Source organism: Lissotriton vulgaris, chromosome 2_1, assembly GCF_964263255.1.
Source record: "Lissotriton vulgaris chromosome 2_1, aLisVul1.2, whole genome shotgun sequence".
Lineage (NCBI taxonomy): Eukaryota > Metazoa > Chordata > Amphibia > Caudata > Salamandridae > Lissotriton > Lissotriton vulgaris.
In genome coordinates, this window is record NC_141687.1 from 297,949,175 (window position 1) to 297,974,135 (window position 24,961).

Below are 24,961 nucleotides of genomic sequence, written 5' to 3' on the forward strand. Positions count from 1 at the left end.
CGCAGCATATTTCAGATATTCCAGGTATAAGGGCTAAGGCTCCAAAAATGCTGTTGATACAAGGCCTTTATCACAAACGTTTTCACTTACGCTTGAGGCACACTTATCAGGGTGTGAGTGGGGGGTCACTCTTAAGGTGATAACACAGGATATAGACCAAGAGGGTCTCTTTGTCCTTTTAAAAGCTGTCCTCGATGGTTCTCCCCTACTTTTGGGAAGCATTTATACCCCAAATTCTGCCCAACCACAACTCTTCCGCTGGTTGTCCTCCTACCTGGCCACCTGGACCCACCTATCATGGCTGATAGGTGGGAGTCTTTAACTATGTGCTTGTCCCAAACACAGACCACTTCCACCCTCCCCTTCCTAACACCACAACAATTACAAATGCATGGAGCTTCACACTGTGGCTTAGCAGTGGTCCCTGGTGGAAGCCTGGAACTATCACAATCCAACTTTATTCCTACTATTTACCGGCCCATGACATATAGTCTCGGCTAGACCGGTTGCTCCGATCCATGGACTTGTGCCCTCTGTCTTCCCACTAGACCAGCGGTTCCCAAACTTTTGACTCCTAAGGACCCCAACTGAATAACAATTGGAAGCCGGGGACACCCAAGCAATTTGTACAATTTAAATTTCTTTTTAAAAATGCCTTTTGAAGCAGAGGCAATTTCAAGAGGGAGACAGCCTGAATTGGGTCTATTGGTATGGACATGTATGCACACAGCAGTGTATTATTTAGTGGTACAAGACTCCTGCTCTCAGCCATAGCAGCACCTCTACATTCTCATTGCAGAGAATTGGAGTGGTGACCCTTCCTGACAGCAACAGGTTAAATGATTGTGAATTATTAGCATTTTTACCTATTCACAGTTTAAGAAGGTCTAAAATATTATACAATTATGAAGGATTTTATAATAAAGACATGCCCCAAGGAGCAACGAATATTGTGAAAATTCTAACAAGATAGTGCACAAACGATGAGTCCTGTGTACAGAGCAAATTCAAGGACTTTATTAGGAGTTCATCATGGAAGTGCAAGAGATGGCAGGTATCTGCACAGCAGGCATATTGTTTCAGCGAGATCATGGAACTACGCTATGCCAATTACCATAAACCCCTGTTAGACATAATCTTTAGTCACAGACAGCAGAACAACATTTTACCACCAAGGGGTGAGCAGTGCAGTTAAGGCATATTTCAGAGAGGTCTCACGTGGCACCTGACATGACCCTCTCCTGTTAGGATGCCCACTGCCCCGTCCCTTGCCAACAACAAACTACAAAGGCTACACAGAATAAGAGCTTGATAGGTCTGAATATGAATGCTTGACAGCACACATAATTCACCCAAGGGCTTGTGGAAAGTGAGCTATCAGAAAGCAGCACGAAAATCTTACTGCTGATCCTGGCTGCATCTATTTTTACCTGCCTGCCAAGTAACGGTAACCTATACACATGTGCCTTTCAATGCTTTATTGCTTTCATTGTATTGCCTGTATTTATATTGTTGTGTCTGTGACTGCTGTTGTCTGTCTTCCCCCGCTGCCTGTACGTGGTCCCTGTCCCTTTTTCTTCCCTCTGTTCCCCTCGCTGTCCCCGTGCTCTCTCTGCCCGGTCTTTCCTTCTGTACCCCTCGCTGCCCAGTGTCTCTGACTGGTTTTCCCTTCGGTGCCCCTCACTGCCCCCGTGCCTCTCTGCCCGTTCTGCCTTCTGTTCTTAGCTGCCCCTATATTTCTGTATTCTGTATTTTGCCTCTGTGCCACTAGTTTTTTGTGCCTTTCTGCCCTCTGTTCCACTCGTTTCCCCCTCCTTTTTTGTCCCTTTCTACCCTCTGTTCCACTCGTTTTCCCCTCATTTTTTGTGCCTTTCTGCCCTCTGTGCCACTCGTTTTTCACGCGTTTAGTGTGCCTTTCTGCCCTCTGTTCCACTCATTTTTCCCTCGTGTTTTGTGCCCTTCTGCCCTCTGTTCCACTCGTTTTTTGTGCCTTTCTGCCCTCTGTTCCACTCGTTTTCCCTTGTTTTTTGTGCCCTTGTGCCCTCTGTTCCACTCATTTTTTCTGCCTTTCTGTCCTCTGTTCCACTCGTATTCCCTTGTTTTTTGTGCCCTTCTGCCTTCTGTGCCACTCGTTTTTTCCTTGTTTTTGTGGCCCTTTTGCCTTCTGTTCCACTTGTTTCCCCAGCGCTGTGCCCCTGCCCCCCTGACTGCCCACTGCCCATTCGCTGCCCAGCCTCTCGATTGTATTGTTGTGGTCTCGCCACCCCTGCGCCAACATTTATAGCTCTTGAGTTCTGTGAGGACGCATTGGGGTTTCATTTTTCACTCCGACGACAGGCACTCGAGTCCTGCGGACTCCCTGGGAATGTCTCACGGACCCCTGGGGGTCCGCAGACCACAGTTTGGGAAAAGCTGCACTAGAATCCTTGGGTCGAGATTTATCGTACCATAGCCCCTTGATAACAAACATACAATGGGGAAATTCCCCTTCCCTATTCCCGCATGGCGACTGCAATCCTCCACCCTAGAAGACCCCACTTTTTGAGAGCTGGTGTCTGACAGCCTGACTAACTATTTTGCACAAATTTACGGCAGAGCAACCTCATCCTCAGTCGAATGGGAGGCTTTTAAGGTGGTTGTCAGGGACTTTAACATCCAGGCCGTTCTGGGGAAAAGCAAAACATTGTTCTACTCTCTAAATGCAGTGGAGCGCATATACATAAATAAAGAGTGGAGTGTGGTCAGAGACCCCTTGCTGTGGCCTTCATTGACCCAGTTCCCTGGAAACGGGGCTCAACTCCTAGAACCATTGAGATGCACATGCCACACTTCCTATATGGCCCACTCACACTCAGAGGGAGATAAATCAGATTATTTCTTAGCATGGATGATCTATCATGAAAATCGACTATCCCAGATAGTCTTGGTCCGAGATCCAATGGGTACTCTCCTTCACACCTAAAAAGAGATCCATGACGCCTTTACAACATAAAACACAAGCGCCTATGCTACCCGCCGGTCCCCACTACCTAGTGAACAACACACCACTCCCCTGACACTCTCTGGAGTTAGATGCTACTATCACGGAACAAAACATTTGTGCTGCCAAATCAAGGCTGGCCACATGGATGACCCCTGGAGCGGATGGCCTGTTAGAAGAGCTGTACAAAACTTTTGCTGGTATGCTAGCCCCCGAATTGACCAAAATCTATGAGACTGTCACAGGTGAGGGCTCTCTTCCGCCCACACTTCACGAGGCAGCATTGATTTCCCTGCTGAAACCTGGAAAAGACCTAACAGACCTGTCTTTGTATCGCCCAATAGCTATTCTAAATATGGGTTATAAAATCCTCAACAAGATCCTTGTTGTCAGTTTCCAGCAAGTATTCCCATGGCTGATCCACGTTGAACAAATTGGTTTTGTTCCCAGTAGAAACACTCTCCCTTCACAGGGACTTCCTCTTTGGTGTGCTGGAGTGCTTCTGTAAGGTCCTTCGCCTGACCCAACTGATCTGTCTCCTCTACATGTACCTGAGAGTCAGGGCGACTACAGGAAACCAATATTTAACTCCATACCAGTAGACAGGGGCTTGAGACAGGGATGTCCCCTATTGTCCCTCTTTTTTGCTTTGACAATGGAGCTTCTGGCACCCCAGGCTTGCCGGCGGGATGGGGACTGGGACATACCCTTTCCTGATGCCACACATATCGTATGAAATACACACAGTCTTTTTTTACCTCTGTGATACCTCACAGTATTGCTCCCTGATAGCTCAATTCCTATCCAATTTTGGTGCACTTTTGGGCCTGTGGGTCATCTGATAGAAATCATATGTATTCCTACTCTCCTTGGAATGAGACTGTAACATCTTGACATGGGAATGGACCCGAACCACTGGGAAACAACTTGTTTCAGATACCTGAAGATTCTGATATTTCACTCCACTGCTGAGCTACACTTTATTGGCTGTGTCAGCCCTCTGCTCTCAGGTGACATTCTGGAGGTCACTCCTGCTGTCTGTAATGGGCAAGATACCAATCTCTAAGACTCTTTCTCAACTATTTTGTGAATCTTCCTGTTAATATTCCCTGCTCTTTTTTCAGAAAACGCCATGCCCTCATAATAGACCTTATTGTTTAATTTTTTGTTTAAATTTCTTTATTAGTTTTACAGTTTTTACGTATTCCAACAATCAAATTGTTTGTCCTCAAATATTCCATGTAAATGTACATTGTGGCAGTTTCAATAGCATATTAGCTCAACAAATAAAAAAATAAAAAAGGCGGGTGGGGGAATATGATAACAGGGTGGTAAGGTAATGGTGGGAAGGGAGAGGAGGGGAATCGCATTTCACAAAATTGCCATATCAAATGCGGTTGGTGTAGCCATCGCAGTGCTGGTCACATAACTTGTCATCCCTCCCATTGCCTGCGGTCCATGTAGTAGTGTTTCGATGTTATTGCCTGTTGTCCTGGGTGGCTGTCAGGGGCTGATGCTGCTTGCTCTGACCCTTCGTATCCTTCTGGATTAGTTCTCAGGGGCGGAGGGGTGAGGGGGGAAAGACAGGTGAAAGAGTGGCTGGTACCTATGTTATTATTGGGGTCTTTCCGTGTTGTCTCCTGAATTACTCGACCCCTGGGATATAATATAACTTTTGTTTCCAAGTGTTCTTGCCATGCACCCCGGAGGTCTGTGAGAATTGCGTCCCAGGCTTCAGGCAGTGGTGTCGTGCGTATACCTATGGCATCTTCCCGTCGTAGGGTCACAGCTTCCGCCTGCACCCAACATATCATGGAATGGTACCATGCCTTCACTGACGGGTGTCAGGTGACATCCAGCATTTAGTGATGAGTCGCTTTGCCGCCCTAAGTCTATGTATCGTGTTGTTACTTTATGTTTCTTGCGCCAGCGGTATAGCCCATATCATATCATATCAGGCTGATTCCCTGGGCACAGACAGACTTGTCAACACTGGGTGATCTAATCCAAAATAGATGGTTCCGATCCTTTGAAGCTCTGATGGACCAGTTTGGCCTACATGAGGGGCCATTTCTACTATATGTCATGCTCACATGCACATTCAGGAACTTTTGGGGAATCCAAGACACAGACCCTGCTGCCCATTCATTCCCTCAAACCATATATACTCTCATGAGTAGCTGGAGGCGGATCGGTTGTTTGGCCAACCCTCACTGCAGAAGCTAAGGGATACGTGGGAGATAGAGTTTGGTAGTGGCCTTAATGAGAAGGAGTGGGCTAGGACACTGGCATACCTGTAGAAGATCTCCAGAAATGGCCAACACCAATTGAACAAATTCTATATATTTTATAGACCCTATCTCTCTCCACAGTGGATCTTCCTGGGAGCCCTGATCACTTGCTCCAGATGCAGTGCTCCTACTGCAGACCTACGACATATAATATAGGACTGCATGTTAATTGCCCATTCTGGGTAGGAGAATTGCACCACCTCTAGAGGACCAGGGGAATAGTGGCGATCGACAACTGGGAGGCTTGTGCCCTAGGAATTCTAGGCGCCCCAAGAAGCATAAACCAGCCCTTCACTTAGAATTGGCCATACGCTCCATCATAATGAATTGGAAACGTCATTAACCCCATCCACAGAAGCCTGGGAACATACCTTCATAAGGTGGATGGAAGCAGAGGGGAAGACCATCTGCTGTGCGGAGGTGAGGGGCCAGCACTATCTACCAATAGCACATATCTGGAACGACTCGCTGTCAGGGATGACTAATGCTTAAACCCAGACGAACCCCAATCACCTGCTAATGACCCTGACCCACCCCATACCCTGCACACAAAACTGTGCAACCACCAAGGTTGGGGTAAAGAGAACAGATGGTGGCGGCAAAATTCGGACTCCCCACCCCAAAGAGTAACTTACTCCTCATGGCCTCCCCTCAGCACGCCCGATGGCTCAAGACTCAAACTCCCACACAGACAAGAGTAGGAACCTCTCCCCTCCCCTGGATTTTATGCCCTTCCCATTCTCTCCTGTCCTCCCATTCCTCCTCCTGGTCTCTAATGGTTGTGTAGTTTCCCCTATTTGGGTCTTGCAGAATCCAAACCCTTTCAAATAGCACTGCCGATCTTCCTGCGTCAACTTCTAATCAAAGTTCTTTTTCTATGACACCAAACTCAATTTGCTGAAATCGTTTACTTTCCTCCAGGCAAGTATGCTGTCATCTCTCCCCTGCAGGTTTGATATTGTGCTTCGCATTAGCTAGAGAAAGGCTTATTGTTATGTGTGAGATTGCTGCTAGTGAGGGCTGTGAGAGACAAGTCGGGGAAGAAAATAGAGTGATGATGGTGAGAGAAAGCCTCCTGTTCATGATGTACCACGAGGATGTAACATTCAAGCACAACAGATGTGTACTCAATGGTTTGGAGCTAGGAAGTTAGGGAGTATGTTGACTCCCCGAAAATGTGGTTACGGGATGGGCTTCCAGTGAAGGGAACGAAATATGGATGTTCACGAAACTGTTGGTTATAGGTGATTTATAATTAGTTATGCACACTTCATGCTGACTTGGGGACAGAGCAGATCTCTCTCTCTCTGCTGGACTTTTCCTGAGTGGAAGGATTCATGCTGAGCAATCTTTCATTTTCTTCAAACTTCTACTGAAGATTTGAACTATGCTGACACCTTCTATGCTTCCTCCTTAAACATCCTTTACAACTTCTCCATTCTCGCTTATGTTCAGACTAGGAAGGCAGAGGTTTTTTGGAACGCCTGTTTCCACATCAATCTGTTGTGGCTGTTACTATTTTGTATTGCATGTTATTATGAATTAACTTACAGGAACATTTTGGTCTCCAGACTGTATTGTTGTATTTTTAAACCTGTTCCTGCTGTGCATATATACTGGTTGCATAACTTTTTAAAAATAAAGCTTCATGGCTGAGAAAACTGATTCCTGATCTTCATTGTAAAGCCGCATTAGTTTCACTGAAATAGAAACGTATTTCTGATGTTAGCTCCCTCACAACACTTCAAGTCTACTAACAAAGGTCCATACGACCAATGGGAACATTTTTCACTAAAAGATTGAGGTCTGAGGGACATATTACCAAGGGGGCGATAGGCAATTATCGCTGGTTTAGCGGCCGTTTTCGGCTGCTAAGCGGTGATAATTCTATCGCTATATTAGCAAGCTGTTGCTAACTGACGTTAGCGACAGCTTTTAGGCGATAGCGAGCGGTTTGGGGTCCGCTTTGCATGTCAGCGATATTTATCGCTAATGACATGCAAAGTGGGCGTACCCAACCTCTTAGCGACTGGAAGCAGTCGCTAACGTCGCTATCGCATATTAGCAAGGCGGGCGGAGCGATGGAAATATTCCCGCTATCGCCAAAAACTAACGCCTGCTCAGACCAGTTCTTAGCCATGTTATCCAATGGGAGGTGGATAACATGGCTAAGAACATTTCATCGCTAATGCGTGAATATCGCTGTATTCTCAGCGATATTCACGCTATGGCAGGAAAAATTATCGCTTTGGAGATAAACGTTGCTAATAGCACGTTATCTCAGTGATAATTTCCAGCGATGCTTAGCGATGAAAAAATCGTTGCTAAGCCTAGTTAGCGATAAATATCACTACTCCTTGGTAATATGCCCCTCAGTATTTTTTTCCATATCTTTAAAACTTTGGTTATAAAACATATTGCTGAGAAACGTTTAAAATGTGAGTTCAGCAGCTGCAAATACAATAAAGCAGGACTACAATGTGCAAATTGGAAATCCTTAAATAGGGACATGATAAATACTCTCTTAGGCGGTAAATAAAAGTTACAAATAAATAGCAAGTGTCAAGTATTTTTTCCCAGAAAAATCATCACATAGACGTACAGGTAATTTTAACATCTCATTAGCCTGATGTCTATAGACGACAAGCAAGCGCCCTCTATCAAATTGAAATCTGGGGGCATATTAGCAAGGAATTGCAATATTTATCGCAAAACGCGCTTAGCGCATTTATTTTTATCGCTGCCTATCGCTGGATATGTTAGCGGAGAAAACATGCTATTAGCAACGTTTATCTCCATTGTGCTAATATATCCAGCGATAGCATCGAAATGCCTGAATATCGCTGGAAATCCAGCGATATTCACGCATTCACGCCAATGGGGACTTAACCTGACAATCCACCTCCCATTGAAGAAACAGGTAAGTCATGTTTTAAGCAGGCGTTAGATTCAATCGATAATCGCGCTTAGCGCGACTTTTTTTATCGCTTCGCCTGCGTTGCTGATAGGCGATAGCTGTGTTAGCGACTGCTTTCAGTCGCTAACAGTTTGGGTACGCCCACTTTGCATGTCATTAGCGATAAATATCACTGACATGCAAAGCGGGCCACAAACCGGTCGCTATCGCCTGAAAGCTATCGCTAACTGCTGTTAGCGACAGCTTGCTGATAGGGCGATAAAAATATCGCTGCTTTAGCGGCAAAAAGTGCAGCTAAAGTGGCGATATTTCCCTTGCTAATATGCCCCTTAGTCTTCAAAAAGTGGTATTGCATCTTAGATACCAGACTGTGGGCCAGCTGTATGAAGCATTTTATGGTTGTAAACGGCCCATTGGGCCGTTTGCGACAGGTAAAATGCTTTTTGTCATGTACTAACTCTATTTTGCGAATTGGTAACCTCTTACTGACTCGCAAAATATGGTTTGCGAGTCACTATTAGGAAGGGGCATATTAAGGGAGCCGCATCCTAATAGCAAGTTGCAGTGGCATGTAGGAATGGTTCGCAATTGAGAATAAGGTCGCAAAACATTTGCAGTGAAGTTTGTGGAAACCAATTCGCAAAGAGGAAGGGGTCTCCAAAATGAATGTAGGTGCAAACATTTTAAAAAAGCAGGCAGTGGTCCATGGACCACTGCCTACTAAAACATGAAGAGATGTCTTTTCATTTTTATTTTTGAAATGCATCCTGCTTTCCTTTACGGAAAACGGGCTGCATTGCAAAAGAAAACAAAGCTTTATTTAAAAAGCAATCACAGACATGGTGGTCTGCTGACCCCAGCAGGCCACCACCCCTGTGAGTGCTGCCGGCTGACTCTGCTGTTGCTCGTTTCCGAATTGTTTTGACCGCCATTTGTGCCTGTTTTGTTTTCCCTTTCTGAGCCCGTGTTAGCGTCTCCTCACTGTTGCTGTTGTTAGTTTTGAATTGTTTTGACCGCCATTTGTGCCTGTTTCGTTTTCCCTTTCTGAGCCCGTGTTAGCGTCTCCTCACTGTTTGCTGTTAGTTTTGAATTGTTTTTATCGCCATTTGTGCCTGTTTCTTTGTTGTGCCCGTGTTTAGCGTTCTCCTTCCTGTTTGCCCACCTACCTCGCCGCCCTCCGTCTTCCCTCCCCGCTCCCCGCTTCCCGCCACCGCCGCCAAGCCCCGCCCCTTTTGCCTTCTGTATCCCTCCCCGCTCCCGCCTCCCAGCTGCCCCGCCCACCCGCGCACTTCGCCTTATATGGCGACCGTGCGAACGCGCAGCGGTCACGCGCAGCGGGCGCGCCGATTGTGCGCCGAAGGCACGCCAAAGGTAAGCCCGTCTACGCCCGTCCGCGCCCAGTGCCAGGACCCCTGGCCCTCGAGGACCCCGACCGACCCGCCTGACGTACACCGCCGCCACCCTCACCGCACTCAACACCGGCCGAGTCCCGGGATGCTGCAGAGCCACCCCACGACGCACCCACGGACCCTTCAGCTGCAACAACTGCAAGTTCACCTGCATCCGGACCCGCCCGACACCAGCACCTGCCAAACCGAACACCAGCAGCAACCACCTCAAGTGCATCCTGCTCAACACCCACTCCGTCCACAGACACGCCATCGAACTCTGGAACCTCCTCGACACCACAGCCCCTGACGTCGCCTTCATCACGGAGACCTGGATGAACGCCTCCTCAGCGCCCGACATCGCCATCGCCATCTCAGAAGGATACAAGATCACCTGGAAGGACTGCAACGCCAACCAGGTGGGAGGAGGCATCGCCATCATCCACAAGAACACCATCCGCATCACGACCAGCACCGACAACACCCCACCCTCCGCCGAACACCTGCACTTCCAGATCCACACCGACCCGAAGACCACCCTCAGAGGCACCCTGATCTACCGACCTCCGGGACCACGCACTCAATTCAGCGAGGACATCGCCGACTTCGTCAGCCCGCACGCCCTCCCCTCCGCTGACTACATCCTCCTGGGGGACTTCAACTTCCACCTGGAGAACAACAACGACTGCAACACCAGCACCCTGCTCGACAACCTCGCCAACCTGGGACTCAAGCAGCTGGTGTCCACCCCCACCCACCTCGCCGGACACACACTCGACGCCATCTTCTCATCCAGCAGAGACATCGCCTTCAGCCACGCCACAGAACTCCACTGGACAGATCACAGATGCATCCACTTCACCTTCAGAAGAACGACGACCCACCACCACCAGCAACAGGTTGCCCGAAGAAGCTGGAACAAGATCACTGCCGACCAGCTCGCCGCCTCCCTGAGCCAGCACCCCCCCGCCAGCTCAGCGAACCCCAGCCAGGCCGCCGACAACCTCACGAAGTGGATCAGCAACTGCGCGGACGAACTCGCCCCACTGAGGACCCCGCCCAGCAGACCCGGCAGTAAGAGAGCCCCATGGTTCACCGACGAACTCAAGAGCTCCAAGAAGAACTGCCGAGCCCTCGAGAAAGCCTGGAGAAGGGAACCCACGCCGGACAACAGGACCACTCTCAAGCTCGCCACCCGGAAACACCACCAACTGATCCGCATTGCAAAGAAAACGGCTTTCAAGAACCGACTGGACAACAACGCACACAACTGCAAGGAACTCTTCAACATCGTGAAAGAGCTCTCCAACACCAACGCCGGAAACAACGACATCACCCCTTCGCAAGACCTCTGCAACTCCCTCGCTTCCTACTTCCACAACAAGATCGCGGACATACACGACAGCTTCAGCGCTCAACCAACGCACGCCACGACCGCAGGACCTCCACCCACCACCACCCTCCGCGCCTGGACCCCGGTCAACACCGAAGACAACGTCCACACGATGAACTCCGTCCACTCCGGATCTCCAACCGACCCCTGCCCCCACCACGTCTTCAACAAAGCCGACACTGTCATCGCACCCCACCTGCGGGACATCATCAACACCTCATTCGACACCGCCACCTTCCCCGAGAGCTGGAAGCACGCCGAACTCAGCGCTCTACTGAAGAAACCTACAGCAGACCCCACCGAACTCAAGAATTACCGCCCCATCTCGCTACTCCCGTTTCCAGCCAAAGTCATCGAGAAGACCGTCAACAAACAGCTGGCCACCTTCCTCAAGACGAATGGAGCCCTCGACCCATCACAGTCCGGATTCCCTGCCAACTACAGCACCGAGACCGCCCTCATCGCCGCCACCGACGACATCCGAGCCCTGATGGACAACGGGGAAACAGCGGCCCTCATCCTCCTAGACCTCTCCGCAGCCTTCGACACGGTCTGCCACCGCACCCTAGTGCAGCGCCTCAGCAACGTCGGAATCCAGGAGAAGGCGCTGGAATGGATCGTCTCCTTCCTCGACGGAAGAACACAAAGAGTCCGCCTACCACCGTACAAGTCAGAGGCCACCAAAGTCATCTGCGGCGTCCCTCAAGGATCCTCACTGAGCCCGACTCTCTTCAACGTCTACATGAGCCCCCTCGCGGCCATCGCACGCCAACACAACCTCAACATAATCTCCTACGCCGACGACACCCAGCTGATCCTCTCCCTGACCAACGACCCCGCCATCGCCAGAACCAACCTGCACGAAGGGATGAGAGAGGTAGCCGAGTGGATGACGACGAGCCGCCTGAAGCTGAACACAGATAAGACGGAGGTCCTCATCCTGGGCTCCTCGCCCTCCGCCTGGGACGACTCCTGGTGGCCCCCCGCCCTGGGCACCGCACCCAAACCGACGGACCACGCACGCAACCTGGGTTTCATCTTGGACTCCTCTCTCTCCATGACCAGGCAAGTCAACGCCGTCTCCTCGTCGTGCTTCAACATCCTGCGCATGCTTCGTAAGATCTTCTGGTGGATCCCCACAGAGACCAGGAAGACCGTCACCCAGGCCCTCGTCACCAGCCGACTGGACTACGGCAACGCACTCTACGCCGGAACCACCGCCAAGATCCAGAAGAGACTCCAGCGCATCCAGAACGCCTCAGCCAGACTCATCCTCGACATCCCACGACACAGCCACATCTCCGGACATCTAAGAGACCTGCACTGGCTCCCGGTCAACAAGAGAATCACCTTCCGCCTCCTTACCCACGCACACAAAGCTCTCCACGACCAAGGCCCGAGCTACCTCAACAACCGAATCAACTTCTACGCTCCCAAACGCCACCTCCGATCCGCCAGACACGCCCTCGCCGCCGTCCCATGCATCCGCAGAGCCACCACAGGAAGGTCCTTCTCCTACCTGGCCGCCAAGACCTGAAACTCCCTCCCTGCCGACCTGCGCCTGACCCAAGACCACCTCTCCTTCAGGAAGAAGCTCAAGACCTGGCTGTTCGAGCAGTAGCGGCACCCCCCCCCCCCCATAGCGCCTCGAGACCCTACGGGTAGGTAGTGCGCTCTATAAATGCCCATGATTGATTGATTGATTGAGTGCAGACCATTCCCAATGGGTCGTAAAGTGAGACCTACCTCATGAATATTAATGATGTAGGTCTATTTGGTACACACTGAGAATCACAAAATGTTTCTAAGACACAATTTACATGGGTGTTTGTTATTTCCTAATTGCAAGTAGCAAAAATTCACAATTAGGAAATCGCAAACTGACTTTTTTGTATATCTTGCCCTTAAATACGGCTGGATACCTGGCTGAATGAGGGTACTAGCATACACTACCAAGGATTATTTTTTAATTCTGCATGATCAAGCTCATTCACCATGAAATCTAATAACAACAACTTGAGATCTTTTATACTCATGTCCTGCAATAAACAGGAACCTTACCCCAACTTTAAACATGAACGTTTAACATAGCTTAACTAAGGAATATGATTGACACAATCCAGAAGCAAGAAATTCCTAACTAATTCCTGTTTAACTCAGTTGTTGTCTTAGATCAACAGCATTCCAAAGAAGGATGTGAGGGGACAGAAATAAAGACTTCAATAAAAAACAGCCCCCAAAACCCCTCCCTGTAACAAGTCCCAGACACTGACAGAGTCAAATGCGCTGTTGGTCGGAAACCCCGGCGTGGTAGCGGAGACATTCCGCCTGACTAGTACACGATGTCTCCGACCAGCGTATTATGATGTATACAAGGCAAAAACTCTGACCACGTCAGTCGGAGACGATTCCAACCTGACTGCGTCAGTTGGAAACGAGTTCGATCAGACCACATCGGTCTTTTTGGGCATCATATTACCATCTACTATACTACATCGGTTGGTCCAACTGCCCTCAACAGATCTGCAGAGACACTTCCATCCAACATCGTAATTGGTCCCTAAGTCTTTCTCTAGCTAACAAGAAGCACAATATCACACATGCAGGGGAGAGAAAACAGCATACTTGGCAGAATTAAAGCAAACAATTGCAGCTAAGGCGTAATGTCAAGCTAAGTTAAGTTGAGAAGCAAAATAGATGCACATTACAGTATTAGAACTCAGTGAAAAGCAAACAATCATTATTAAACATGAATGTATCATTAATATGATTACATCAGTTTTTAATCAACCTAATACACCTATGTGTGAAGTCTTTAGTGAACAAAATGATTACATACTATTAATTACCCCAGTATTGGAACTTTCATAGATTCCCATGCTTTGTATCATTCCCAGTCGTGGGAATGGGAGTCTCGGTAACAAAAATACCATAGCTGTAGGTACAAAAGACAATGGAAAAAGGCCTAGGCCTCATTACCTTTTGTAGCATATCACCCTCTTTGTGCAAAAGAGACCAAACTTTGGCCTCAGCCAATCAGAAGTGCCTCACCACTTAGAACCTTCCTGAAGGAACCTCAGAGCCTCAGATTTTCTACGGCACATTGTGCTAGGGAGTCTCCATTGAGCTCTGCTCAACTTCTACTCTTCTAAAGGATTTCTTCAGGTTTTTTCTACAGGATTTTCTTCAGAATCTTTCAGATTCTCTTCAGGATTGTTACTGCCTTCCAGGATGTCGGAAATTGAGAAGAAAAAAGCGCTTTTCAAGCCTTGTTCCTCCTGTGGCAAGAAAAGGCTTTTTGTGGAGGATAGGCATAAGGACTGCATTTATTGCCTCTATCCTGACCACCAGGCTGCTGACTGTTCAATCTGTCGCACTTTTTCTGCCAAGACCCTCCGGGACCGTGAGGGTAGGCTCCTGACATGGCTGCAAAAGCTTAAATCAAGGAAGGATACTGTCTCCAGTGACAGTGAGGATGCTGGATCGATGGCTTCTACTAGAAGGTCAGTGAAAAGGGGTAGGGGTTCCCCTTCTACTTCTGTGGGAAGATCTTCTAAGGCCTCAAAAAAGACCCCCAGTGAGTCTGAGAGCCCAGGTCCCAGCAAATCTCCTCACGGAAGTGTAAAGGAGAGGGATGGACCTTCTATGCCGTCTACAGGTGCGAAGGCTTCCACAGCCTTCAAAACACCTTCATGCCAGTCTTCTGAGAGGACTTCTAAGTCCTCGACGACGAAGACGTCGACAGCGGGAGGCCCGTCGACGAGAACATCGAAGACTCCGTCGACTGGAGGTTCGTCGACGTCGAGACCGTCGACGGCGGAGTCCTCACCGTCGACGGAGAAACTAAAGACGCTGACGACGAAGGTACCAGCTTCACAGGTGTCGACGAAGGAGCCGTCGACGACGAAAGCCCCGTCGACGTCCAAAGTCCAGTCGACGACGAAGGCCCCGTCGACGTCGAAGGCTCAGTCGACGACAAAGGCCCCGTCGACGTCGAAGGCCCCGCCGACGACGAAAGCCCCGCCGACGACGAAAGCCCCGTCGACGGCGATGACAACAGTGTCGACGACGAGAGTCCCGTCGACGACGATGACGACGGTGTCGACGACTGCGGTCTCGTCGACAAGGGCGTCGACGACTACTACAGTGACTATGACGACGGCTGGTGTGTCGACAGTTTCGTCGTCGACGACGTCCACGACCCCTATCTCGACGGCGTATATACAACCGTCGACTACGGAACCCACGATCTTGTCCACAGAAAAGCGAATCACCATTTCTGTGACGCGGATCACGCCGGAGATGACTTCTCCAAGGACAGTGTCCCCTCTGTTACCAACAATGCTCCTTCAAGAGGGACAATCAGAGGAAGATGACCAAGATGCATATAGCTATGCCAATAGTCCTTCACAACTATTTGTCAAATGCTAGGACACTGACTCAGAGGGCGAATACACCCACGAGGAACATGGTCATAGTCAGCAGCAGCAGCAGCAAACTGACCAGGAAATGGTTTCAGTGCCAACATCTTTCCTGCAGGATCTACATAGGATGCTATAGTCAGGACTATAAGTCTAAGGCCAGTAGACCTTTGCAAAATACATCAACGCCTGCTACACCTTCAAGGGTTCAGGCATCATTGGTGCCACCTACTTTCTCGGCTCCAACTTCTCCACAGCCTCAAGCATCCGTTCATCAGGATTCCTCTGGATTGCCAGGATCGCATGATGTTGATGAATCCTCGGATGAGGATCAGCAGTCGGATCATGTCTCTAATCCCGACACGGAATATGATGAATACGTTATTGACAATCCCGCATCACCAAATCCGGACCCGGCGGACTCCCCGCCAGCGGATATTGGGGGCTTCCATCAGCTAATGGAGAGAGCGGCGGCAAGATTTAAATTAGCAATGCCTAAAGTCACCACAGATTGTTTCTTATATGACTTTAAGGAACCCTTTCGAAAAACTGCCAGGTCTATTCCAATCGTGGATCACCTATGGAAAGAGGGCGTAAAGACCATGACACACCCGGCGACGGTGGTGCCGGTGCTACCGCGTCTCGAAAAAAAGTACAAAGCGACCGATGATGCCCCAGCGGCATTGACATGTCATCCAAGACCAGACTCTGTGATCTCGCAGGCAGCGCAGAGAAACTCGCGCAACCCTTCAGCACCGCTGACAACTCCTCCGGACAAGGAAGGGCGGAGGTTAGATAACGTGGGAAAAAGATTCTCAGCGATGGCAAGTTTGCTGGTGCGAGCAGCTAATGCCTTAGCGATCCTGGGTAGGTACGACCGTCAACTCTGGTGCGATGTTGCCCCGTACCTTGACCAGCTGCCTCCTGAATCTATGTCAGAGGCAAAGAAGGTTTTGCAAGAGGGAGAAGCGACGTCGATGGAAATCATCGATTGTGCAATGGATATTGCGACTACTGCATTTCGTTCACTGGCTGGAGCAGCAGTACTCCGTCGCCAAGGGTGGCTTAAAGCTACTTGGTTCCGACCCGAGGTCCAGAATAAAGTATTGGATCTCCCCTTTGATGGAGAGGCTCTGTTCGGCAAACTCATTGACGACACCCTGCAAGATATTAAAAAAGACACAGAGACCGCTAGGTCTTTAGGAACACTTCAGTACAGGAAGTCTCCTTTCAAGGGCTCCAGAGGCAGGGGTGGTACTTATAGAGGATCCTTCCAACAACAACGCTATTCCAACACAGGATCCAGTTCCCAGCAACACCGCCAATCTTACCAGCAGCGGCAAGGCCAGTCTTCCAACTACTCCAGGCCTTACGGTAAAGGAAAGCAGGGGGCGCGAGGACGAGATTCGTCCAAGCGCCAATAGCGGCCTCCTGGCTCTTCCTACTGGACCCTCCTCCAGGAAGTCATCAGTTGGAGGCAGGGTCAACAAATACCTTCACAACTGGTCCCTAATAACATCGGACCGTTGGGTGCTCAACATCATTCGGAAAGTGCATACCCTAGAGTTCACTCAAGTTCCGCCACCCAAGCCCCCGGCAGCCACTCCTTCAAAACACCAGCGTCTCCTTCGGCTCGAAGTTCAACAAATGCTCCAAAAAGGGGCGATAGAGCCAGTTCCATCGACCCAAAGAGGCCAGGGATATTATTCCAGGTTCTTCCTGGTGAAGAAAACGCTCGACAAGTGGCGCCCCATTTTAGACCTCAGGGGGCTAAACACCTATCTCATTTCTCTGTCCTTCAGGATGGTGTCCCTCCAGGACATCTTGAAGCTAATCAGCCCGGGGGATTACATGGCCACACTCGATCTCGAAGATGCCTATTTTCACGTTCCGATTCACCCAGCGCACAGAAGGTTTCTGCAATTCACAGTAGCCAAGAGCCATTACCAATTCAGGGTTTTACCCTTTGGACTCTGCTCAGCCCCAAGAATATTCACGAAGGTGCTGGCTCCAGTAGCAGCTTTCCTGCGGAGGCACAAGTTTCAAGTCTTCCCCTATCTGGACGACTGGTTACTGAAAGCTCCGTCCAGAGAAGCAGCGCTACAGGCGGTTCAAGCATGTACCAATTTATTCCAAAACCTGGGTCTCACTCTAAACGACGAGAAATCTTGCCAGATCCCGTCCAGAAGAGCCCGGTTTCTGGGAGCCATCTTGGACTCAAGGCTTTCACGAGCATTTCCTACTCTGGAAAGGAAGCAAAAATTACAGGCGATGGCCCAAGACTTACAAACAAGAAAGTATCTTTCAGTTCGCCGCTACAAGTCTCTGCTGGGAGTAATATCATCGTGTATTCCACTGATCCCTCATTGCAGACTAAGAATGCGTCCCTTGCAGGAACAACTGGACAATCAATGGCGGCAAGTCCACGGTTCCTTCGACGACAGAGTGGCTATCACTCCGGAGATGAAGAATGCGGCCTTATGGTGGACAGACCAAAACAACTTGTCCCAAGGCCTATCCTTCGCAAGCGACCCGTCTCCACAAGTGATAACGACGGACGCGTCGTTGGAGGGTTGGGGAGCAGTGCTGCAGGACCTACATGTCAGTGGTCATTGGTCACCACAGGAAAAACGCCTCCACATCAACCTGTTAGAACTCAGGGCGATACGTCTGGCTCTGCAAGCGTTTCTTCCTCGCCTGGAAGGTTCACAAGTGCTTATCAGGACGGACAACACCACGGCCATGCACTATGTGAACAAGGAAGGAGGGACCAGATCGCGCCCATTGTCACAAGAGGCCCAGATGGTTTGGGAATGGGCGATCCGACACAAAATGTCTCTGATGGCAGAACACTTGCCTGGCATCCTAAACGAAAATGCCGACAGACTGAGCAGGTCATCCTCGGTCAGCCACGAATGGGAGTTGAATCAGGAAATCTTGGAACAAGTCTTCAGCCGGTGGGGAAGACTGGACATCGACCTGTTTGCCACTCCGACCAACAAGAAATGCCGGTCTTACGCAAGCAGGCTTCCCCATCCAAATTCTCTGGGAAATGCCCTTTCGATAGCCTGGTCGAAGACATTTGTCTACGCTTTTCCTCCCATTCCTCTGATACCACGACTAATTAAGAAACTCAAGGTGGAACCGTGCAGGATGATCCTGATAGCCCCGGCTTGGCCGAGGCAGTTCTGGTTCACGGAGCTCCATCTGTTGTCGATTGCTCCTCCCTTACCTCTACAGATTCTGCCAGATCTTCTCACGATGTCCGAAGGACAGATTTTGCATCCAGACCCTCAGTCGTTACACCTGACTGCATGGCTCCTGAGCAGCAAGAATTTATGAACCTGCCATTATCAAAGGAGGTTAGAGAAGTTCTGTCCCAAGCAAGGGCCCCTTCAACTAACAAAACTTACCGCCTTAAGTGGAAAAGATTCTGTTGTTGGTGTCGACAGCAACACATTGATCCATTCAATTCCAAACCTCATCAGGTCCTCCCTTACCTGCTGTCCTTGGCCAAGTCTGGTCTAGCCCATTCATCAATTAAGGTCCATTTGGCTGCTTTGTCACGATTCAGAAGGACAGAATCTGGGCCTTCAATATGGTCTTCGAGAATAATCAAACAATTTCTTAAGGGCCTGTTCAGGGTCTATCCACCGGTGAGACCGCCTCCTCCAACATGGCATTTGAATCTGGTCCTTTCTCAGCTCATGAAGGACCCTTTTGAACCAGTCCATTGTTCTGACATCAAATAACTTTCGTGGAAATTGGCTCTTCTCCTCGCTCTCACGTCGGCTCGGCGTGTAGGGGAGTTACAGGCCTTGACCATTCAAGAACCTTTCCTTCAATTCAAGAGGAACACTGTCATCATGAGGACTAACCCTAGGTTCATGCCAAAGGTTCCCTCGGATTTCCATTTGAATGAACCGGTCATTCTGAAAACATTTTTTCCTCAGCCTTCCACACCAGCGGAAAAAGCGTTGCATTCGTTGGATGTGCAACGATGCTTGAAGTTTTATTTACAACGTACTAAAGATTTTTGAAAATCTTCTCAACTGTTTGTGGCCTTCGGGGGACCGAGTAAAGGCCTTCCATTATCCAAACAGGGTGTTTCAAGGTGGATCACAAGCGCTATATTACATTGTCACAGGACTGCTGGTAAACCTCTGTCTGGAAAGATACGAGCGCATTCCACAAGATCTGTGGCTTCCTCCACAACACTCTTCGCAGGGGTGCAAATTAAGGATATCTGCAGAGCTGCAACCTGGAGCAGCGTCCACACCTTTACCAAGCACTACTGCTTGGAATCTCTGCAACAGGAGGATGCAGCAGTAGGGCAGGCTGTCCTGAGGAACCTCTTCCACTAATGGTGAGCTTTCCTTTCTTCCCACCTTCCATTTTTCACATTTTGTATCTAATGTCATGTTCTTTACTGCTATTATTTACAATGCAAAATGTGATTATCTTGCCAACTGCTTACTACTCTGATACAAAGCATGGGAATCTATGAAAGTTCCAATACTGGGGTAAGAAAACAAGCTACTTACCTGTAACTTTAGTTTCCCAGTATTGGTAACGTTCATAGATTCCCATGCGCCCACCCACCTCCCCGGGGAAAGCTCAGCCTACAGCACAGATGGTGTCTCAGTACACAACGGCTACGAAAATCTGAGGCTCTGAGGTTCCTTCAGGAAGGTTCTAAGTGGTGAGGCACTTCTGATTGGCTTAGGCCAAAGTTTGGTCTCTTTTGCACAAAGAGGGTGATATGCTACAAAAGGTAATGAGGCCTAGGCCTTTTTCCATTGTCTTTTGTACCTACAGCTATGGTATTTTTGTTACCGAGACTCCCATTCCGACGACGGGGAATGATACAAAGCATGGGAATCTATGAAAGTTACCAATACTGGGGGACTAAAGTTACAGGTAAGTAACTTGTTTTCTTCATTTAAATGTATCACACATGTTAATGAGTTCAAACCACACTTTGAATATAAATATTGCACTAGTGCACAATTGCATATAGATGACGTATATAGGGAGGAGCCAAAATGATGCTGCTCCTCCCCTATTAATGTACTTTTGGAGCCCTGATGTGTGTTGGGTGATTTCCATCTATATTTTATTCAAGTTTTTGCTTTCTTTTTAAGTATTATGAAATGTAATTTTTTATAATTGTACAAGGGTTGCAGTAGGTATGTGGAGACTATGTTGCTGTGTTGTTTTTAAAGATTGAGTTGTGTGTTTTCTTTTATGGAGTGTTAATGCTTTGAATAAAGAGGATTGACTGAAAGGAGGAAATGTGAAATTGGCCAATGACCAAGTGGGGCCTGTATGTGTCAGTGTTATTCAAGACCATTTTGGGGTGGAATTACTGATATATCTCTTCAGCAACAAGGGGAGTCGGGTTTGGCATGTCTCTAGAAAAAGGTCTGGCTGCTAGGGTGTCTGTGCATTGTCTGATTAACCAAGTGGAACTGTCTGAAGTTTGCCTGAGGATGAACACAGTGAAGTAGAGTGACTGTAGAAAGTTGTCAAGGTGAAGCAAAAAAAATGTAGTCCACTAAGATTGAGTTGTGTGTTTTCTTTTATGGAGTGTTAATGCTTTGAATAAAGAGGATTGACTGAAAGGAGGAAATGTGAAATTGGCCAATGACCAAGTGGGGCCTGTAGGTGTCAGTGTTATTCAAGACCATTTTGGGGTGGAATTACTGATATATCTCTTCAGCAACAAGGGGAGTCGGGTTTGGCATGCCTCTAGAAAAAGGTCTGGCTGCTAGTGTGTCTGTGCATTGTCTGATTAACCAAGTGGAACTGTCTGAAGTTTGCCTGAGGATGAACACAGTGAAGTAGAGTGACTGTAGAAAGTTGTCAAGGTGAAGCAAAAAAAATGTAGTCCACGGCAGGATGCTGTTTCTCAGCACAATTAAGGATTTGCCATAAGATCGTTCTTGCCTAATATCCTAGAATGAGAGGAGCCTGAGAGATAAAAACGAAGGGCCTGATTACGATGGCAGTTGGATGAGAATCCGACCGCCATAATTACGGGCAGGTGACCGCCGACAAGACGCCGGCGGTCCCGCCCACCCTATTTCAATATGGCTGCTGTACAGGAAGTCGTAAAATGCCTTTTTCTTACTGCGGCTTCTGCTGCAGCCCGGAAAAGGGTTGCAGCACAATCGCAGTCGAAAAAGGCACTTTTCAAACATCCATGCACAGAGTGCCAGGAACCATATGGTGCCTGGCACACAGCGCATGGATATTTGGGGGTGCGCCACAGGTGCCCCCCTGGCCACTTAGCCCCTGCTTGGGGCTCCCAAAGTCCCTTTCTGACAGCCTTTTCATGGCGGTGGGACCGCCGTGAAGAGGCTGTAGGAAATGAACATCCTAATGCCTACTGCGGTGCCTGAGCGGGCACCGTCTCCACTGTAGGGATTAGTATCCAACCACTACCCAGACCACTGTGGTCCAACTGTCTGCATCGTAATGCGGCAGTCAGAATGTTGCCCTAGATGTTGGTGAGACCGCCACTGACAGCGTGTCGGTGGCAGTCCCACAGACATCAGAATGAAGCACTAACACTTTCTGAGGTGCTGGCAAGGGATCTCTTGAGGCAGTACAGTCTCATAGTTCTGAAATATCCAACTGACTAGATGACCCTGCTGCTGGTGGGCAACACCACTCCAATGGATGAGTGGAGAGTACTGGAACTACGAATCCTGTGGCTGGGTGCAGCACTTGGAAAGTATCCTAACTATCTGACCAGGGTGGGTTCTGTCGTGTGACCTGGTGGTCGTCTGGCTTGGAACTTATTTTGGGGAAGATGGAAACATATTTGGCTGTTCTTTAACTGTTAAACCACTTGCAGGTACTTTCTTCATTTGAGGGGCGGAAAGGAGCCTTACTAGAGTGGTACATGGCACTGCACATACCCACGCTCTTGATTGTTGATCTGCTTCTTTAGAGCAACACAAAGCACTAGCTTCATGGCACCAGGGACACACTCAGTGTCACCAGGTTGGCCCGATGATGAAGCATGCCACCAACGAGGTTGGTGGGTGAGGGCTTCATTAAGAAAGACTTTATCTTTCTTCTGGCAAACACCACACAGTTCTCCACTATGTCTTGAAAGACTAGTTCCTATTGATATAATACATTTCTTAGGGGAAATAAACTAGTTCTCATACATCCTCACTCTCCCTTTGATATTGATAGATTATTTTTTTATCCATAGTCTGACATACAAACCTTGGTGGACGCAGAGGAAGCTGACATTACTTGTCTCTTGAAATGGGGAATTACTCTAGTTTTTTCTGCTCTATATTCCAAAGCTTCCCAGTTCACATTTTGCCAGCTTTTACTTTGTGAACTTTGAATAGTTCACTGACGGAATCTATTGTTGACCAAAATACTGAGTGGACAGGTTAGCGCCTCAAACATATCAAGGACCAAAACATCAAGATGGTAAGTGCAAATAGGTAAGTATAGGTTTACTGTTCTTATCTCCACATCTATGTACCTTGTAGATATATATATATATATATACATAGATATATATGCCGTCATGGCGCATATATGCCAAGTTATATATATAGTAAAACTTTGGTCACCCTCAGAAAACTTACCTTCACAGTATTCTTCTCCTCAATATTCTTAACAGGATTTTTTTAAATATTTTGTCTAAACAGCATTTGAATAGGGACAGTCTCAGTGTCTGGGTTTGCCTACAGTATTCCCTCATTACCTCGTGCTGCCTGACAAATAGGAATCTGTGACCAACTGAAGATGATGACCTTTGAAAGCCAATTTCAATTAAATTGAGAAACTAGCAATGATGACGCAAAACATGCATCAGTATTAAGGTTCATTCTGATGATCCCACCTTAGAGTCACTAAGCCCTGTTTAACTTCCTTCATTTGGTGATGTGGCTGTGAGAGCACTATCTCTTGCCTAGTTGAAAAGTGCCTCTGCTCCCATACAGACCTACTTAGATGCTTTTTCGCTTTTTAGCCTTGTGTTCGCTGATGACTTGAAGCAGATGGAAGCCTGGCTAGCTAGTGGCATCAACTGCAATCACGCAGACTACGACAAACGGACGGCTCTTCACGCGGTGAGACCTAGTTGTTTTTACAAGCATTAGGTCAACCTTCCTTTAGATCTAGTCTTTCCTGGACATTCAAAGGCATTCTTTGTGTCTTTTACAGATGTTTAAATTAAAGATATATATTTTTTTCATATTATAACTATTTTATGTTTTTTTTGGACATGGGCAAAGCTTTATAGAAAAGATGTTATGGTCAAAGAATGCACCCATGTAAGACTAGGAGGGGGTATATTCACAAGGGTTTTATCTCCGCTTTCTTGCCTTACAAAGCCAAAAATAGCGGAGATAAAACCAGCGCCCTATTTCCAAGAGGGTGCTAACATGCATAATTGCATGTTAGCACCCTTTTTCCCAACGCCTCACTTTGCATTTCAATGAGATGCAAAGTGGGCGTTAGTGGGCGTCCCAAGATGGACTACCTTGCAAATATCGCTGATGTTTACATCGCAATATTTACAAGGCAGCCCATATGATTTTAGCACACATTAGATTTTGGCGAAAACGTCAGTTTTCGCCAAAATCTAACGTCTGCTAAAATCCTGATTTAGCCATTCCTAACATAGGGGGTGGATTATGCTGATACTACCCTGTGGGTCGTATCAGCAAGGTTATCGCCCTTTTGCAGGGAACATTGCTGGAAAAACAGCGATGTTCCCAGCAAAAGGGCGATAACCTCTCTATCTCTGGAATTTTCATCGCCCTGGAGTAACGCGTTGTTAATAACGCGCTACTAGGGCGATAAATACCAGAGATAGCCTGTAAAAAAAATGTATCGCTAAGCACGGCCAGCGATAATATCGCTGGACGTTGATAATATGCCCCCTAGTTCTTATACTTGCATGACCATAGCTCCATCTGCTTTAACGTAGTAAGTTGTGCTTTCTCTGAATATTCACAGTATGATTTGTAGTCAGTACTTCCTTCGTTTCAATATGGTTGTTGATATAAGATCGGTACTGGTGGTTCAGGTACGACTGAAATAACCTGTGGATGTCCAGGAAGTTCATTAAGTAACATTATGCAGAGCTTGTTCTTTATACTATATACTATATGCGGATTTCTGCCTCCTGATATTCCATTTCTCCTCCACAGGCGGTGAACAACAACCATTCAGAGATGGTATCGCTCCTCTTACACCACGGTGCAAACACAGAGGTAATTTTTTATACTCTCACTTAACAAATTTGTGCCATTCTAAACAATGATGATACTCTGAGGCGATTTGGTGGTGGCACTTGCTAATCATTTTGCCAATGTTTACTAACGTTAAAATTATCGCTGCTTTAGCGGCAGGAAACTGCAGCTAAAGCGGCGATAATGGGCTTGATAATATGCCCTTGTGAATTCCCATTGAAGCCCAGGTTCTGGTGTGAACCTGGGCTTCTATAGAAATTCACAAGGGCATATTATCAAGCCCATTATCGCCTCTTTAGCGGCAGTTTCCTGCTGCTAAAGCGGTGATAATTTTAACA

At 48.1% G+C, this 24,961-nt stretch overlaps 1 protein-coding gene across 1 annotated transcript in view; it reads left to right on the forward strand.

The window, feature by feature from the left end:
* LOC147730217 (uncharacterized) overlaps positions 1-24,961 on the forward strand; it is a 330,076-nt gene that overhangs the window by 253,210 nt on the left and 51,905 nt on the right. Inside the window, exons 5-6 of the mRNA XM_086958528.1 lie at positions 23,396-23,495; positions 24,582-24,644. Of these exons, the coding sequence (XP_086814654.1) occupies positions 23,396-23,495; positions 24,582-24,644 (163 nt within the window). The remainder of the gene's footprint in view (positions 1-23,395; positions 23,496-24,581; positions 24,645-24,961) is intronic.